This window comes from Papilio machaon, chromosome 26 (genome assembly GCF_912999745.1).
Source record: "Papilio machaon chromosome 26, ilPapMach1.1, whole genome shotgun sequence".
Classification (NCBI taxonomy): Eukaryota; Metazoa; Arthropoda; class Insecta; order Lepidoptera; family Papilionidae; genus Papilio; species Papilio machaon.
The window spans coordinates 3,580,533-3,596,656 of NC_060011.1; the positions used below are offsets into that span (position 1 = coordinate 3,580,533).

The window sequence follows — 16,124 nt, forward strand, 5'->3', positions numbered from 1 at the left end:
TATAGAGCAATTTTTGTGTAAAAAATCTAGTTACTATAATAGGCTCTGCTTCTAATTAAATGTGACTAAAATTCGTCAAAAAAAACTAAACTAATATCAGCGTTTTAATTTTGTATGAAATCGAAATAAAATGTTTTTGTTAGTGTATATTTTTTATTCCATATATTGACGGTAAAAGGTCTAGCGAATTTTCGGCTTAATGTTTAATAACCATTGCCATAAACATCCATTAATGATGAAGGAAACATAGGAAAGTGTTGCATTTTATAGTTTAGTAACCATAACATAAATATTGTGTTTAAAAAGAAATATTATAATAAACTGTCGTAGTTTTACACTTCCCAGGGCTAATCAGTTGAAGTACTCTAAGTCTTATTGATTCATAAAGTACTAGCTGTCGCCCGCGACTCCGTCCGCGCGGTTTACAAAAAATCTTAAGTAGCATATGTGTTCTTCCAGACTGTTCTATATCTGTTGAGTTGTTTCGGAGATACCTTCTAACAAACTTCCATCCATCCATCCATCTCAACTTTCGCTTTTATAATATTAGTAAGATAAATTATCTCAATATACATAATTTAACATCTATCTGTCCTTTTTCTTGTGTTTAGACTTTTTATGCTTTGACTTGTGTTTCTTGCTTTTCTTTTTCTTATCCTTCTTTGATTTCAATTCTTTCGCTTCGACCCACGAGTCCGATTCGGACGATGAGTCTATATTTCTCTCTTCTTTATTTCTATATATAGGCTTAAAATCATTTACAATTGTGTTGTTATCTTCAAGTCGTTTTTTCAAATTATCGGGTATTTTCGGACCATAGACATTGCCATCTTCATTTGTTTCTGGAGTATGTTCTTTACATTTATCATTATCTATGGTTTTGTTTGTAGGTGTCGTTACATTGACAGTTTTTGTCTCTGTTATTTTATCATCTGCGTTCCTCTTCCATGAGTTAAGTTCATCGAAATCTATATTAGCGAAAATACCACGAGGCGGTGAGGTGTTTCTTTCGACGTTTTTAGGTTTTTCTATGAAGTCATTAATATCTTTTGTATTTGTTTCTTTTAATGTTTCATCTTCGTTCTCACTGTCACTTAGGAATATCGATTTGTATAAATCCATTTTATCGAATTTATTTATCGTTTCTGTAACTACATTTTGTTCATTATTCTTAAGATCTTTTTCTGATTCCTTTAAGAATAATTCTGCAACTGTCATTCTTTTACTAAAACCAGTATTAACAGATGTTTGTGATGTAGTTTCTTCTATACTATCTTTTTTTTTCTCTGTTATTGCTTGTTTTGATTTTGTAACTGTATCAATGCTGAGAGATTTCGAGCCGCTGAATTTTGTTTGCTCTTTTGTAAAGCTTTCTTTGTCGTGTACAGAGGATTCTAAATAGGAGAATATTGAATACGATACTTTTGGTTTATCATCTTTTTTGGGCTCGTCTCTGTAACAATAGACAATAATATGAATTCTATAAAGAAGATCAATTAACTAATTATGGAAGGAAAACTGCAGTACAGTTAAGGGCTTGCTACTAGCTGCCCGCGACTTCGTCGCAGCCGAATTAAAAAAAAACTAGTATCCTATGTCTATGCCAAATTTCATCGAGATCCATTCAGCCGTTCTGGAGATACCTTCTAGCAAACATCCATCCATCCATCTAAAAATTCGCATTTATTATATTAGTATAGTAAGGTAATTCGTGTAGTTTATTCTTACCTTGTTGTACCAGGTTCGGGTACGTTAAACCGTTTGCAGACCAATGATTCCGGTCTCCAAGAGGTTTCTTTCCGTGTCATAGTACCGAATGCACCAATTCTAGCGGCTTCTATTTGTTCCGGTGTTGCCAGACCATAGTTATTTGTACTTTTAGCTACAGCGCAAAGGGGATTTACTGCGTCGTCAGGTTCAGCGGCGTGTGTGAATCTAACAAATATTATATTAATATTAGTTAATTCAATAGAAATGAGAAATTTTATTCAGTCATATCATCATCAGCTCACTATACGTCCCCACTGAGGGGCTCGGAGCCTACCCTAAGTTAGGGGTGACTAGGCCATAGTCAACCAGAGCCAAGTGCGGGTTGACTTCACACATATCATTGAATTTCTTCTCAGATATGTGCAGCATCACGATGTTTTCCTTCATTGTAAGAACGTCGGATAAATGTACATATGTAAATCGAAAATCGAAAAACACATTGGTGCATGGCGGGATTCGAACCCAGGACCTGCAGATTGCAAGTCAAGTGCTTAACCCCTGAGCCACCGACGCTCTTCAGTCATATCACTGGCTGATAATGTCATTTATTGACTATGGATTTATCTAGAGTTTTTGCTTTTAAATTCATGATACAAACATATTAGTTATTAATTAGTCTATTATTAAAGCCTTATAAAGGTAAAATTCTTTAGATTTGTTTGTTATATTTGCAAAATAAAAGCCATTATACCTTTCTTCCATAATCCCTGTCAAAGGTTTGTACAATTTGGCAGCTTGTTCGAACTCGGCCAGCTCTCTGTCTCTTTCCCATTCACATAGTCTATCAATATTGCTATCACTTTCTACCATAGCATCTTTATTCTTCAAATATCTTTCATACCTCGCCTGTTTCAACGGATCACCGACAAATGGTTTAAAAACCTTTTGTATTTCTTTACCGGAATCTTTAATCGGTATAAAATCTAATTCGGTTTTCTTTTCCGTGTTAGAAACGAAATTGACATTTCTACCAACTATTTTTGCGATCGGATCACTCTGTACTGGTATTGTCTCTGGTACGATTGTTGTCTTTGGTACGGGAGTTTCCCCCAATAAAGCACCCCTTGCTTCCGCTGTCAGTTCATGACGACCTAGTCCTAAAAGATATAGAAAGAATGCAAAAAATTGCAATTTACAAAAAAGCAAAAACGCAACATACATTTCAGGACACTTCACACTAGTTAGATAAGATAATAATTTTTGTTTTTTAACTTAAATAAACGATAATAGAAAACCATTATACCTTGATCTCTGGGAGTTTCTTTGATGGGTTCGAACCTGGACCTGCGACTGCCGGCGGGGGCGGGCGTGTAGTCCCGCGGCAGCGCAGGGGGAGGGTACGACGGCACGGAAGGAAGGGGGACACTCGATTTTACGAATCCATCTAACACCTTTTGAAACATAAAAAAAATACATAATTTTATTTGTCAATTTAAGCATCATCTATAAATATAAAAGAAAGTCGTGTTAGTTACACTATTTATAACTCAAGAACGGCTGAATCGATTTGACTGAAAATTGGTGGGCAGGTAGCTTAGAACCAGGAAACGGACATAGGATAATTTGTACCCCGTTTTCTATTTTTTATTCCGCGCGGACGTAGTCGCGGGTAAAAGCTAGTAATATATATAAAAAAATATTTTCAACTAGTATCTACGCATAAGTGCAGGGCCGGCGTTAGGATAAGACACGGTTGGGCGACCGCCCTGGGCGCGGACTAAAATGGGCGTCATCAGTCTGCGAATGTCTCTCTGTGAGACTATGAAGTCAAACATAACTTTGTTAATCCTAAAGGTACCTAAAGGTATGGTAAAAAGAGGGTGCTGTGAAAATTTCACTTAGAGCACAAGTAGAGCTAAAATTGTTACTTAACCGTTCTTTTTAATCTCAAGTACTCTAAACTGTTCAAACGCCAGATGTCATTCGGTTATTCTTACATAAAATTTAACCGAGTTTATATATTTTTGTATTTTTTTTTTTTAGTTTTACTCACATTATTAGTCTTAGCATTGACTTTCTTAGGTTTATCTTTAGCCGGACCTCCTAATGTGAAGTCGTAGTGTGACATGTCCTCAGTCGCGTAGATATCGTCGTCATCAGCTTCGAAGGCGCCAACACCAAACGCCTGACCACGTATCGATACCTGTATAAAAAAACACGTATTAAATTTTTTAACTTAAAAAAAAATTAGTTAATATTATAAGTTTGTAACTTTTACGGTTGTAGACAGGCGATACTTTTGTGAAAAAAAAAAAACATATCGTTCATCCAAAAACAAATTACGATTTGTATGGATGGTTTTGGATATAAGGTACAAAGCTAATAATTTTACATAAAAAGTTCGGTAGATAGTTCGTAGACACTCAGGAAAGTACTCTTAATAAATAAAAATTGTAAATCGGCCTAATAAGTTACGAGCGTGATTAAAAAAAAACTTGAGAGGTGTCAAGGGACACCCGGATGGAACGAAGTTCCTTTCGATTAATTAGTGAAGGAACCAATGTTTATTCTATGAATAAAAAACTTAAGTCTTCACAAGAAGTACATTTTATTTCTATGAATTTTCGTTATATATTGTCACGTCGTTGCCATGGTGAAGTAGCGCTCATTCGTACATACTATAGCAAAAAGTGTCGTGACAACTTTTCGTAAGAATTTTTTCCGTCTAACCCCCTTTCACAACGCGCGATAAGGAACTTCGTTCCAAAAAAATAAAGGCAAATAGATAACCTCCTTCGTTTTGAAGTCGGCTAACAAACCTTCTTTCCTTTTTCTTTCATTGTAAGATGACTTTTAGATGTGCCAGCATCTCCATATTCTCCCACTAAGTTACCAAGAACTGAATGTCTGCTCAATCCACTATAGCCAAGTCCAAAGCGATCGTTCTTACGCTGAAGTATATAAGGTTCATAATCGTCCGGAGCGAACAGTGTATCGTAATCTATTTCTGAATCCGAACTATCTTCGTCTTCTTGATGGGGATTCTCCTAAAATAGTTAGTAATTAGTAATAACATAAATATTAGAAAGCTATTTTACAACTACATAACTAGTTTCTTTTTTTGTACAAAGTGCATTCAGTAAAAATACTAAGAAATCATAATTTTTAAAGTTGTCCATGGCTTTTTACCAATTCTTGTTACTAAAAAATACAATGTGCTATTATATGGATAGTTGAAACCCAATTGATCATAGTCTTGAATCTTGAACAATATAGTGCTTACTTTTCTTCACAAGAAGGACCAAGAAAATAATCCATTTTTTTGTAATTATATATCTATCTTATAATATAATTATCTTACTAAGTACTAACTTACTTATATCATAAGGTGGCAAACGATCAAGAGGTCAACTGAGTCCGCCTAAACAGCGAAGCGACCGCTATAAACATCCGCAAATGCAGATGCATTGCCTACCTTTAATCGACAGAGGAGGGGACGCACAGAAAGACGATATATCCTCTTCCTATGCGTCCCCTCCTCTGTCAAATCTACTCCACCTTCCCATCCTTTCCTTATAAGAAAAGGGTGAGAAGGGAATGTGGACTAAAATTACGCGAAATGAGAAAGTTTAGATGGATGGATAGATGTTTGTTTGAAGGTATCTCCAGAACAGCTCAAAAGACCTTGATGAAATTTGGCACAGATTTAGAACATAGTCTGGAAGAATACATAGGCTGCTTATTACGTTTTTTTAGACAACAGCTAGTAGATTATAATCACAAGTCTGATTCTTACATTTCTCATTTCCGGTGGCACATAACACCCATACACCTTATGCTGTTCTTTAGCTCGCTTCTTCTCTGCCTTAGCTAGCCTCTCTCCGGTACCCTGACCTTCACGCCAGCCCATTGCTCGCAACATCCTGACAGCTGCTGTGTCATGTACTGCACGGACCAATTGTTCCAATACTGGTTCTCCTGGAAATTTAAAAGGCAAGTTGGTAATTTCTCGATATAATGGCCTGTGATAATTTATATTGTATATAAAACCTTTACAAAATTATAAAAAAAAATATATATAAAGTTGTTATGTTAAAAAAAAACATCATAATTAGTAGCCTATGTGTTTTTCTAGACTATAACTATGCCAAATTTCAGCGAGATCCATTCAGCCATTCTGGAGATACCTTAAAACAAACATCCATCCATAAAATTCTCAATGATTATTTATTGTGGAATAATAACTAACCATATTTAAAAGTAAAATAGTAATGAATTTCACTAATTTTATATTATAACAAGACTAGCTGATTGGGACTTTGTCAGCATGGAATTCAAAAAATAATGCATCAGCTTTGTTCCCATCAAAATCGGTCCAACATCAACTTCGGAGATCATCCAAAACAAATGCGGACTTGCACACAGACAGACATACGGACAAATTTTTTATAAGCAACTCAAATACATCAGGTTCGCGAAAAATTATTTCTTACTTGATAATACACACAGACACTTCAATTTTATTTAATTGAATAGATAACAAACCCAAAAATGGTTAACCAAATATTAAGTAACTAGTACTTAAAATAGGTATCTGCATAAAAACTAAACAAATAGGTCCATTGCATTTAATAAATATAAACAGATAAAAGACAATATGGGATAAACAGTATATATTTTATTAACAAAAATACCTGGGATTGGTCCATCAAAAAACTGACGCCGTTGCCTCTTCTGACCTGAGAACTCTCTATGAGTTTCCAACTGGCGCGGTGCTATACCAAATTCATCACGATCCTCATCATCCATAAAGTCTTCTGGTCTTTGACTCTGAAATATTCATTACTTGTGAATTAAAAATATGTATTTTTTTTAATTAACAACTGAACTCTTTAAGTGATACATCTGCCCTTGATGACATGAACTAATTTCCCATCCTCTTTATTGATTATAACATGATTATGTACTACAATCAATTCATAGTTTCAAATTAATAATTCAAATCATTGTTGCCAGTGACACAGTTTCCATGAAGTATAATCTAGGCTTCTTCAAGAGTAGGGTTAATAGGAACTTCCGTCAAGCGATACATTAATTATCAATCATAAAAAAAAATCTTGAGGGTGATAGTTGATCTGTAATAAAAAAATATACTTACAGAGATTGTGGCTTTATCTGAACGTGAACTTTTGAAAGTGGCCGGTGCCCATCCTTCTGGGGTACCGACTGTGTTCCCATAGCCAGCAGAGAAACCTCCAGTAAATGCACCATGGAACCTTCTACGTCCATGAGCATCCACCGCGTACTGGTCCGCTGGCTCTTGAAACTTTCTTTTTGCTGGCACTTCATCTTTAAATACAAATATTTTAAAGTTAATTTTTATGTCTTAGATTTGCAATATATGCAGAAACAGAATAAAAAGTTATGTTCACGCGTAATCAGTAATCGGCGACATCGTACCTTCTTCATATGGCTCAAGCGGTGTTCCATAACGAATTACATTTTCTTCGTCTGTATCTGAATCGCTCATTATTTCTATTTAAGCTCAAATTTATTGATTAATTGGATAACGATTTCAAAATAAATTGAACATTTTGCAACAAAATATAAACATAACCTAAGTTGGCTCTTTCTTTTGACATTTACTCTGTCAGTTATCAAGCTTTCAAAGAGCAAACTATACGAGTTGACAAAGAGTATGTTACCTAGCGTGACTAAAAATTCAATGGAGAAAAAAAACAATACAGTGGATTTTTTAAATACATTATTGGCTGTGGTGTAGTCTCCCTCGCACATTATACATGGTTGTAGGGTATTGTAATAAAATACATTCTTTTCATCTATATTTATTATAAAGTAAAATATTTACATTCGATTTTTTCTTAATGTGACTATATTTACCAAATTATACTTAACGACATAGTAGGTGCAATGATCCTTACAAAACTAGTTCATTCCCATACACATCCAGAAGATATCTAAATATTTTAAGATAAGCGATCATAAGAAACTCCCATCCCTCATTTTCATTACACTTTTTGGAGTTAGGCAAATACCTATTAGAGCAATGCATTTGTCATTTAATTTAAAAGTGTATTATCACCTAACTGAAGCAGATCCAAATAATTTTTCATCCGTCAACATATCATTAATATAATGTTGAATCTTAGCTAGAGTTTTAAATCTATCATCACTATTTAGACATTCAATTAACAACTTGTCTAAATGTGGTCGTGTGGCATTGATACTTTTTGGTATAGGATAGAGCAACGGATTATCCTCTCCTCCGATTATATAACAAGCTGCCCACAAATTATGATCACTCAAATGATGTTTGCACATGTTTTCAATTGAAAATGTGAACCCAGGTCCAATAAGTTCTCTGTTATAACGTTGGTACCAATCTGGTAAGTCTTTTCTCGGTGATATATGCTTATCAAGTACAATAACATCTTCTAAATCAACAAACGAAATCTCATCCTTTTCATTTGCAACTATGTTATCTAGTGACCAATCCATTAGATAAAAGCGGAACCTGAAAATGTAATAGTAAAGTTTTATTTATACTAGCTTATTAGCTTGCTTATACTATCTTATGATATGCATAAGTGCAGAATAAATGTTATAAAAAGTTATTTTGTGATATAACTATAAATATAAATAAGTAATAAATAACTATATAAATATAAATAAGTAGCAGTTGCCCATGTCTTTGTCCAAGAGAATTAAAAAAATATATAGCATGTCACCCGATGTTAATGTATCTTCCCAACAGTAAATTATCAAATTGGTTCAGTAGTTTTAGAGCCTACTCAATGCAAAAAAATCAAATATTTCCCCTTTTTAATGTAGATTTAAAGGAATCTTTACCTATCATGTTTAAATGTAAAATCCATTGCTGCATCCAGAATCTTTTTAGCAATCTTCAGTTTTCTACGCCATTCAATATGTGTTAAAGATGAAATGGGTACTCCTTCATATGCAACCACCTCTAGTCTTCCACACACACCAGCATAAGCCGGTACAGGCCAACTGTGAGCCTTCGGGAGTAACTGAATGAATTTAATACACTTATTAGTATTAACATACATCTATACCATCAAGCTTACATGAATAATGACTATTATTTATGGCAGCTTATGTCAAAGTTAATTAATTAATTTCTTAGACCTTTTACATAAGTATGTAAATCTTTGGGTTGATTTTAAGGTTATTCTATTCAAGTGATTTATGAGTGTTTCAGTTTTATACCTGTAAAATAATAGGTTCTGGATTAATACTGAGCATTGTCCATATATTCAACTTTTCAGATTTATTATTTAATTTCTTACTATCAATGAGAGGTTTTATAAGATCATGTATGCTATATGCATATGGACACAGCACAAGCCCTTTACGTGGTTCAGAATCGGGCCAAGTGAAATTGTACTCTACAATACTAATGATTTTGTCATCAATATTGGTTGTATTTATAAGTTGAATTGGTTTACAATTTTCCTCCATGTTCCATTTCTTGCATAAATTAGAATCAAACTCATTTAATTCCCAATTATGGGCCAGTTTCTTCAAAATAACTTTCCTATTGGATCTTGTGGAACCGTAATAAATATTTTTAGCATTAAATACAAGTGACCAGTGACCGTCAGTTTGAAGACTTATCTGATTGGAATACAATTCAGGGCATATTGATACACCGTAGCAAGCGGGACAGCGGTGTAAATCAGTGAGATTAATTATTTGAGGGGACTTTAAGTTACCAAATAATAAGATGTAAACATAAAAACACGCTACAAACACGAGGATCGCGCAAATCCCTCGCTTACAATATCTACGTCTAAGTAACATCAATCTATACATTTTGTCCTTCATAATAATTTAGTTGGAATAGAAGAAAGGGGTAATTTGATTTAATATTCTGTAATTTTCTATCGTCATAATGTAATTAAAAAAAATAACAAAGCGATCACAACATATATGACAGTGACAATAACATAGCTGACAATGACAGACCCAGAACCCAGAATAGCATAGAGTGACAGTGAATTGTCTTTGTGGATTTGTAAGTTAGATTTTTACCAATTACAAACTTACGTTGATTAACTGGTTTAATCTTATTCTTATTTCATACATATTTTTATATTTAAAAATGAAAAGTTGTAAAAAAATCTAGGAAGATTGAAGTTTTTTAAAAATCAGATGGAAAAGTGCCATGCTTCTACTTTTTTCACTTTTAAAAAACGAAACATCATTGTTGATAGGTAAAAATTAAAAGTATATTTGCTATTTTTACTCTTTGTTGTCGCTGCGACTGCAAATTTTGGATAACAAATTCTTTTAGGACACGTGTACTTGCTTGAAATTACATCGAGTTTCATCACAGGACGTTTATTTATTATCATATGATTGTCATAGCAATCCATAACTAGTGAATCGGTTTTATAGTTACAATTTTGTGCTCCGGTGTTCACAATGTCTGAATTTAAAGACTGGTATTATAGTGTACCCTTCTTCACAAGATACTGGCTATCTTTTACGATAATTTTAAGTTTAATAGGTCGATTTGGAATAATTAATTATGGCTACTTGGTGTTGGACTTTTATCCTTTCATCAATCAGTTTCAGGTAAGCATATATATTACATTTATATTTTAATCATCATAAAAACAAATCGCGCTTTCAATTTCCCTCCAGGAAGATGCACAAAATGTCATGTTGTTGCTATGTAAGTATAATTAAACAATTTTCGAATTCAATTGACAAACTTTTTTTTTCCAGATATGGAGGCCACTAACAGCATTATTCTTCTATCCGATTGGACCAGGCACTGGTTTCCATTTCCTGATAAATTGTTACTTCCTCTACAATTATTCTCAGAGATTGGAAACGGGAATATTTGCAGGAAAGCCAGCTGATTATTTCTACATGCTCCTATTTAACTGGGCTTGTTGTGTTGTTATTGGAATTTTAGTAAATTTGCCAGTAAGTTACAATATTGCATTGAAATCTAGTGTTAATTGAAATACTGTAAACCAATTTTTTATGCTATCAAATTAATCTTTATGCTAATATTTCAGAAATCCAAAATCTAGGACACTTTTGTCAATATTTTAAAAATGTTCATATCTCATTTTTATTATTGTTTAATTTTACAGATATTGATGGATCCAATGGTGTTATCAGTGCTTTATGTTTGGTGTCAACTTAACAAGGATGTTATTGTGTCCTTCTGGTTTGGAACACGCTTCAAGGCAATGTATTTACCTTGGGTTCTGCTTGCATTTAACCTTGTTTTAAGTGGAGGGTAAGTATGATTGTTTGATCTATATTTTTTGTTCAAGAAAAGCTGATGCTAAGTTTAAAAGAAGGGGAGTGAAATGTGATGACTGTTTTCAATATTATAGTCAAATCTGGATAAGCGAGAACTAGATAAGCAAGAAATCTCTATAAGCGAAAGTTAATGTCCGGTCCCAAAGACAACCTCCATAAGTAAGAAATTCAGGTTACAGAGAAACTTCTTCCTTCAGTCCTTTGGACTCCCGCTTATCCAGTTCTGACTGTATTTTTATCTTACCATGGTCTTCAACAGCACCGACAGCATTTACAATTCAAGTGCCCCTTACATTCGTTCCATAGCTAACTATGCATGAATTTTAATATTAATTGTATCTACATAATATGGTTATTTTTACAGTGGAATGATGGAACTACTGGGTATCCTGATTGGTCATGTGGCATTCTTCCTTCTCTTCAAATACCCGCAGGAGTTTGGTGGGCCAGCCTTACTAACACCTCCTGCTTTCCTGTGAGTGTTTTTTTATTTATTTACATTTTACATGGCTGCTTGTTAACATGTGTTATAACTAGATGACTTCAGATGTTTATCCGCATTTATACCAATTTAATACAGAGAGGCTTCACTTAGGGGTGACTAGGCCTTAGTCAACTTGCCCAGTGTGGGTTTATTGACTTCACATATATTTTTGAATTTCTTCACAGATATGTCCTCAATATAACAAATGTTTTCCTTCACCATAAGAACATTTTAATTATTAGTAGATAAATAATGTAAACAAGATTTTAAATGGAACTACTGCTACACTCAGAATTGTTAATTGTTCAATGACGAATTAATTAGTGTAAACTTCTCATTCTAAATCAATATTAACATAGACCACTTAATGGCTGAGGTAAAGAAACTGATAGGTGTATCTTTGAAATTATTTTACAGGAAACAAATATTCCCTGATACGCGATATGTCGGCGGCTTCGGTACCGCGCCTCAGGCTAGGGTGGCGGAGCGCCCGGCTGGTGGCACAGTATTCGGACGTCATAACTGGGGCAGAGGTCAAACGTTAGGAGGGAACTGATTGAGTACAAAATTTTATTTTAGTGAAAGTGCATATGACTATTTTAATTGGATTGTGTATGTTTTGATTCATCTTCTTACAATGTTGGTAATGAACTATATTATTTTTAAAATCTTTGGAAATAAAATATATCTAAGATACATTGTTAATGATAGCTTCAAAATGTTTTCTTTATCTGTGAGTTTTTTTTTATCAAAATAAATTTTATAAATTGGCATAAAATTAACTTATAAAATTGTGAAGTAATCCTATATTAAGATGGTCTTTCAAATGTGCAGGTCTTGGGTAATTTTTGAGTAAATTGAATATGGTTTTATTCTAACTATGAGGTTCCGCTGCCACAAAACATGCAAAAACGTATTTTCATCTCATTCATAATAAGAGATAACAATGTAATTTTTCAGTGGAATCTCGCTGTAACATAATTTTAACATAATAAATGTTGCGATGAGTCGACTGTTTATTTAATTTTGTAAATAATTTACGTCAAAAGATAAAACTTTATCTTTGTGTCATTTGAAAATGGACAGTCACTTTTGTTTTGTTATAATTTTTTATACAGATTAAATGAGTACAGACATGAAATACTAAAATTATATTTTCTTTAACACGATACTAATGGCAAAGAGTATGTTAGTTATAACAGTTACTATCTCAATTAGTAACCGGCTCAGAAACATCCCAACCGAGGGGCTCGTGAAGAAATTCAAACGAAAAAAATTAGGTAAGCAGGTTGAATTTCAAATATAATTTTTTCTTTGATTTTATTCACCATCTCATATTAATATTGCATTGAAAGAGAGTCCTTTGAAATGTTTTTTACTTAAATAATATTGTAACCAAAAAGATATGCATAGGCATTTATTTTTTATTGTAGTAAGTAAAAACTTTGCTCCACTCTTTACGAGATGATAAAGATTTTAGTGTTATAAAAATGCTTCAAAAAATATATAAAGAAATCCATTCTATATACAGGATTGAAGGGATTTTGTTAATGTATATTTATCTTTATTGCATGTTACGAAAGAAGCATAAGAGCAAAATGTTTTTTTATTTTTTCTTCAAATTTTATTTACATATTTTTTTTTTAATTTAGGAATGTGACTTTTTCACTTTGTAAAATAGATGTACATACGGTTCAGTTTGATTTGCATTTCTACAAAACTATATTGACGGAAATAAAATTCTATTAAAAACAGAGATTTTAATTTTCTTGAAAATAATAAAAAATGATTTCCTTACTGCTGTAGAGCTTTATAAATGATCAAGGTTTTGTGTTTTTTTAAATCCTATATTATATGTTAAATTGCAAAGTCCAAGCATTCTTCAGACTATTAACAGAACAGATAAAAAAATAGCATTACTGAAATAAATTTTTTTTTACCGTAACTTCCATACTTTTTGAGTATACATACAAAACAATGATTCTAATTAATTCCTTTTGTCATATGTATTAAAAAGTTATATTCAGAGATATTTTATAGATAATAAAACAAGAAATATAAATACCAATAACTTTACTAATGTACATTTTTACAGTTTCTAATGGTGTGTATCCTTGGGGTCAGGTTTTCCGTATTCCTTCTCCCACATTGCAATGAATTCCTTCTTCCTTTGCTCACGTTTCTTAAAGTATTCAGGATACTGGGCCTTTTCCAACGGATGCCAGTAATCAAGTACCCAATCAGGAGGTGTGACTACACGCTCATATGCTACTCCGCCTGGACTTTTGGCAACTATAAAAAATAAATAGATTATAATCAATTCCAATTTGGAAATTTATTATTATCAGACATATGTCAATCAGACAAAGAATCCGCATATAATTTATTGAAAGATTCTTCAAAACGTTCCGTCATCGTTTTTTTAATATTTTTTTAATTATAAAATATTTTTTACAACAAAAGGCGGGTCTTGTAAGCGAGAGAAACAGCTTGTGTTATACTGACTAACAATTGTACAGTATGGTCGCCAACAGAGAAAACCACAGCGAGGCGAAAAAAAAGTGCATCACTAGTTAACTTGTGACCGGTCAACAAAGTGTTAAGCACAGTTTTTCATGACTGGGGTTGACTGTTTATGATTTTCATATAGTACTGTTAACTCAAAGGGGACAGTGAATTTATTACATCAATACTTAGTCATGCTATCGAGTGTAAATAACAGGTTGTTATTGTTACCAAAAATATTAAGTGTTAGCACTGCCTTTTCATTAATCATTGAAAGGTTGAACCATTGATTTTAAATTTATATTGCTTGCTACAAGTAGGTAGGTGAATAAATAATAAGGATGTAGCTTTACATGCAATAATAAAGATCCCTATACAGCTATTGATTATACATTTCTTTTAAATTATGTGTATTTATTTTTAAGATGCTTACATTTCTTGGGTATGGGATGTTGTGTTAGAAACAGTTCTTCCTCTCCCTGTTTCAACATTTCCGCAGCCTTACGTGCATCCTTTTCGTTTATCATCTTCTCGAATTTCTCACGACATAGCACAGCCTGGTAGCGGTAAACATGGCTAGAACGAAAGATATTTTTTAGGTATGTCATTTCTAATTTTTGCGATTTAACAAGGTTTACAATATACTTCAGATTTACTTTGAAGAAATATATTAAATTTACTACTTCTAATGAGTTACATTTAATAAATCAACATATTTTTCTACTACTTTTTGATGTGGTAAGAGGTTATAATGTAAACTAAATACTTTGATAGTGTCATAACTTATAATAACCTTAGCAGTAATTATCCATGCATCTGAGAAAGTAAATAATTATTATAAAATACTGAAATTTGTTAAAAATAAAACAGAAAATCATAATTACGTAATGTTTTGGGAGTTCAGATGAAATTGGTAACAATTTTGACATCTTACCGTCTATCATAAAACGATTCTAAATTCCGCAAGGTCCTTTTGTAGAGACTACATATTTTTTGAACATGAGTTGTTATTCCTAGTGGAATATTCGACATATTTGTTGTTTAATTGTTTATCAGAGTTTTTTTGATTTTGATATTTAGTTTGACGGAATACAAAATACGAATTGTCTTTTTGATAGATGACAGCTGAATTTGACTTCTTTTTATTTAATTTATTAAGGCATTGGATACCGGTGTCCTTTAGCCTGTCTTGAAATTACAAATGTGAAATTTGACTTTTCACTATTAAGATGTTGCTACCTGCGCCACAATCTGTACTGATATATCAACACTTTTTATAGATATCAACATTTCTAATGATCTAATGTTAAAATTAAATACAGTTTTTAGACTTGTCCTATTTTTATACATTTTTTTCCCTGTGGCTATGTTTTAGCATTTGACACATTAAATTATTACGAATACAAAAATTAAACCCCAATTACAATAAAGTATTTTGACAACTAGATGACAATCAACCATGATAATGCCATGGCAACGAGTATATATTTTTCTGTAATTTTTTAAATCAATTTGCCTTTGCTATTATAAGAAATTAGTTCCGTAGTTTTTCCGCAACATGACGAGGGTTTCCATTTTTCTGGTAAAGTTATAAATGCGGAAATTGATTACTGTTCATGAAATTAATAAGATTTCATACAATTTCTTTACATTAGTTTTGATTTTACTTATATTGGACAAGGTAAAGTACAGATGCAAGGTAGAGATGATTGATAAATTCCTTGAAACATAAAGCTTTTCTCATGTATTCGTTACAAGGCTGTCGAATCACGTATATTGTTGTTGTTCAGTTATCATTTGAATGTTTAATGTCAGGAAATACGTTTTACGTATCACATAATTATAACACGTTATATTACTTCAACGCTTATTAACAATGCCTGTACCGGATTAAATAGGAATCCGTAATCTGTGCCTATCCCTAGTTACTGGCGTGGTTTGTGTTTATGAAAACACTAGGTATTGCCCGCGACGCCTTCCGCGCTGAATTAAAAAAAAAAAGTAGCCTATGTGTCCTTCCAGACTGTGTTATACATTTGAACCAAATTTCATTAAGACCCGCTCAGCTGTTCCGGAGATACCTTCAAACAAACATCCA

The 16,124-nt window shown here is 32.8% G+C and overlaps 4 protein-coding genes across 4 annotated transcripts; 1 reads left to right on the plus strand and 3 right to left on the minus strand.

Moving 5' to 3' along the window:
* Positions 1 to 517: 517 nt before the first annotated feature.
* LOC106715240 (G patch domain-containing protein 1 homolog) lies at positions 518 to 7,363 on the minus strand. The gene is made up of 10 exons (XM_014508481.2): positions 7,171 to 7,363; positions 6,869 to 7,059; positions 6,405 to 6,540; positions 5,507 to 5,688; positions 4,530 to 4,757; positions 3,764 to 3,913; positions 3,014 to 3,161; positions 2,462 to 2,867; positions 1,729 to 1,935; positions 518 to 1,453 (listed from the first exon to the last, which is right to left on the minus strand). Exons 1-10 carry the CDS (start codon positions 7,238 to 7,240, stop codon positions 586 to 588), a joined length of 2,586 nt encoding a protein of 861 aa, XP_014363967.2. The 5' UTR covers positions 7,241 to 7,363; the 3' UTR covers positions 518 to 585.
* A 239-nt stretch (positions 7,364 to 7,602) lies between these two features.
* Positions 7,603 to 9,726, minus strand: LOC106715020 (divergent protein kinase domain 2A). Its single transcript, XM_014508208.2, has 3 exons — positions 8,962 to 9,726; positions 8,581 to 8,762; positions 7,603 to 8,245 (listed from the first exon to the last, which is right to left on the minus strand). The coding sequence occupies exons 1-3, from the start codon at positions 9,577 to 9,579 to the stop codon at positions 7,810 to 7,812; spliced, it is 1,236 nt and encodes a 411-aa protein (XP_014363694.2). The 5' UTR covers positions 9,580 to 9,726; the 3' UTR covers positions 7,603 to 7,809.
* Positions 9,727 to 10,009: 283 nt separating this feature from the next.
* Positions 10,010 to 12,171, plus strand: LOC106714774 (derlin-1). The gene is made up of 5 exons (XM_045684542.1): positions 10,010 to 10,332; positions 10,486 to 10,689; positions 10,863 to 11,011; positions 11,402 to 11,512; positions 11,939 to 12,171. The coding sequence occupies exons 1-5, from the start codon at positions 10,180 to 10,182 to the stop codon at positions 12,075 to 12,077; spliced, it is 756 nt and encodes a 251-aa protein (XP_045540498.1). The 5' UTR covers positions 10,010 to 10,179; the 3' UTR covers positions 12,078 to 12,171.
* Positions 12,172 to 13,592: 1,421 nt separating this feature from the next.
* On the minus strand, positions 13,593 to 15,113 carry LOC106715118 (NADH dehydrogenase [ubiquinone] 1 beta subcomplex subunit 9). Its single transcript, XM_014508344.2, has 3 exons — positions 14,961 to 15,113; positions 14,460 to 14,602; positions 13,593 to 13,813 (listed from the first exon to the last, which is right to left on the minus strand). Exons 1-3 carry the CDS (start codon positions 15,056 to 15,058, stop codon positions 13,620 to 13,622), a joined length of 435 nt encoding a protein of 144 aa, XP_014363830.1. The 5' UTR covers positions 15,059 to 15,113; the 3' UTR covers positions 13,593 to 13,619.
* Positions 15,114 to 16,124: the final 1,011 nt, after the last annotated feature.

Excerpts from the sequence above, each read along its gene's own strand:
- LOC106715240 (XM_014508481.2), bottom strand. The coding sequence starts at position 7,240 with ATGAGCGATTCAGATACAGACGAAGAAAATGTAATTCGTTATGGAACA. Across the intron at positions 4,758-5,506 it reads TGCCACCGGAAATGAGAAAT|GAGAATCCCCATCAAGAAGA; the intron begins GTAAGAATCAGA and ends TAACTATTTTAG. Across the intron at positions 1,936-2,461 it reads ACAGGGATTATGGAAGAAAG|ATTCACACACGCCGCTGAAC; the intron begins GTATAATGGCTT and ends AATATTTGTTAG.
- LOC106715020 (XM_014508208.2), bottom strand. The coding sequence starts at position 9,579 with ATGAAGGACAAAATGTATAGATTGATGTTACTTAGACGTAGATATTGT. Across the intron at positions 8,763-8,961 it reads CAGAACCTATTATTTTACAG|TTACTCCCGAAGGCTCACAG; the intron begins GTATAAAACTGA and ends AAATTCATTCAG. Across the intron at positions 8,246-8,580 it reads TTTACATTTAAACATGATAG|GTTCCGCTTTTATCTAATGG; the intron begins GTAAAGATTCCT and ends TTACATTTTCAG.
- LOC106714774 (XM_045684542.1), top strand. The coding sequence starts at position 10,180 with ATGTCTGAATTTAAAGACTGGTATTATAGTGTACCCTTCTTCACAAGA. Across the intron at positions 10,333-10,485 it reads CTTTCATCAATCAGTTTCAG|ATATGGAGGCCACTAACAGC; the intron begins GTAAGCATATAT and ends TTTTTTTTCCAG. Across the intron at positions 10,690-10,862 it reads GAATTTTAGTAAATTTGCCA|ATATTGATGGATCCAATGGT; the intron begins GTAAGTTACAAT and ends TTAATTTTACAG.
- LOC106715118 (XM_014508344.2), bottom strand. The coding sequence starts at position 15,058 with ATGTCGAATATTCCACTAGGAATAACAACTCATGTTCAAAAAATATGT. Across the intron at positions 14,603-14,960 it reads GAATCGTTTTATGATAGACG|CCATGTTTACCGCTACCAGG; the intron begins GTAAGATGTCAA and ends CTTTCGTTCTAG. Across the intron at positions 13,814-14,459 it reads ACATCCCATACCCAAGAAAT|TTGCCAAAAGTCCAGGCGGA; the intron begins GTAAGCATCTTA and ends TATTTTTTATAG.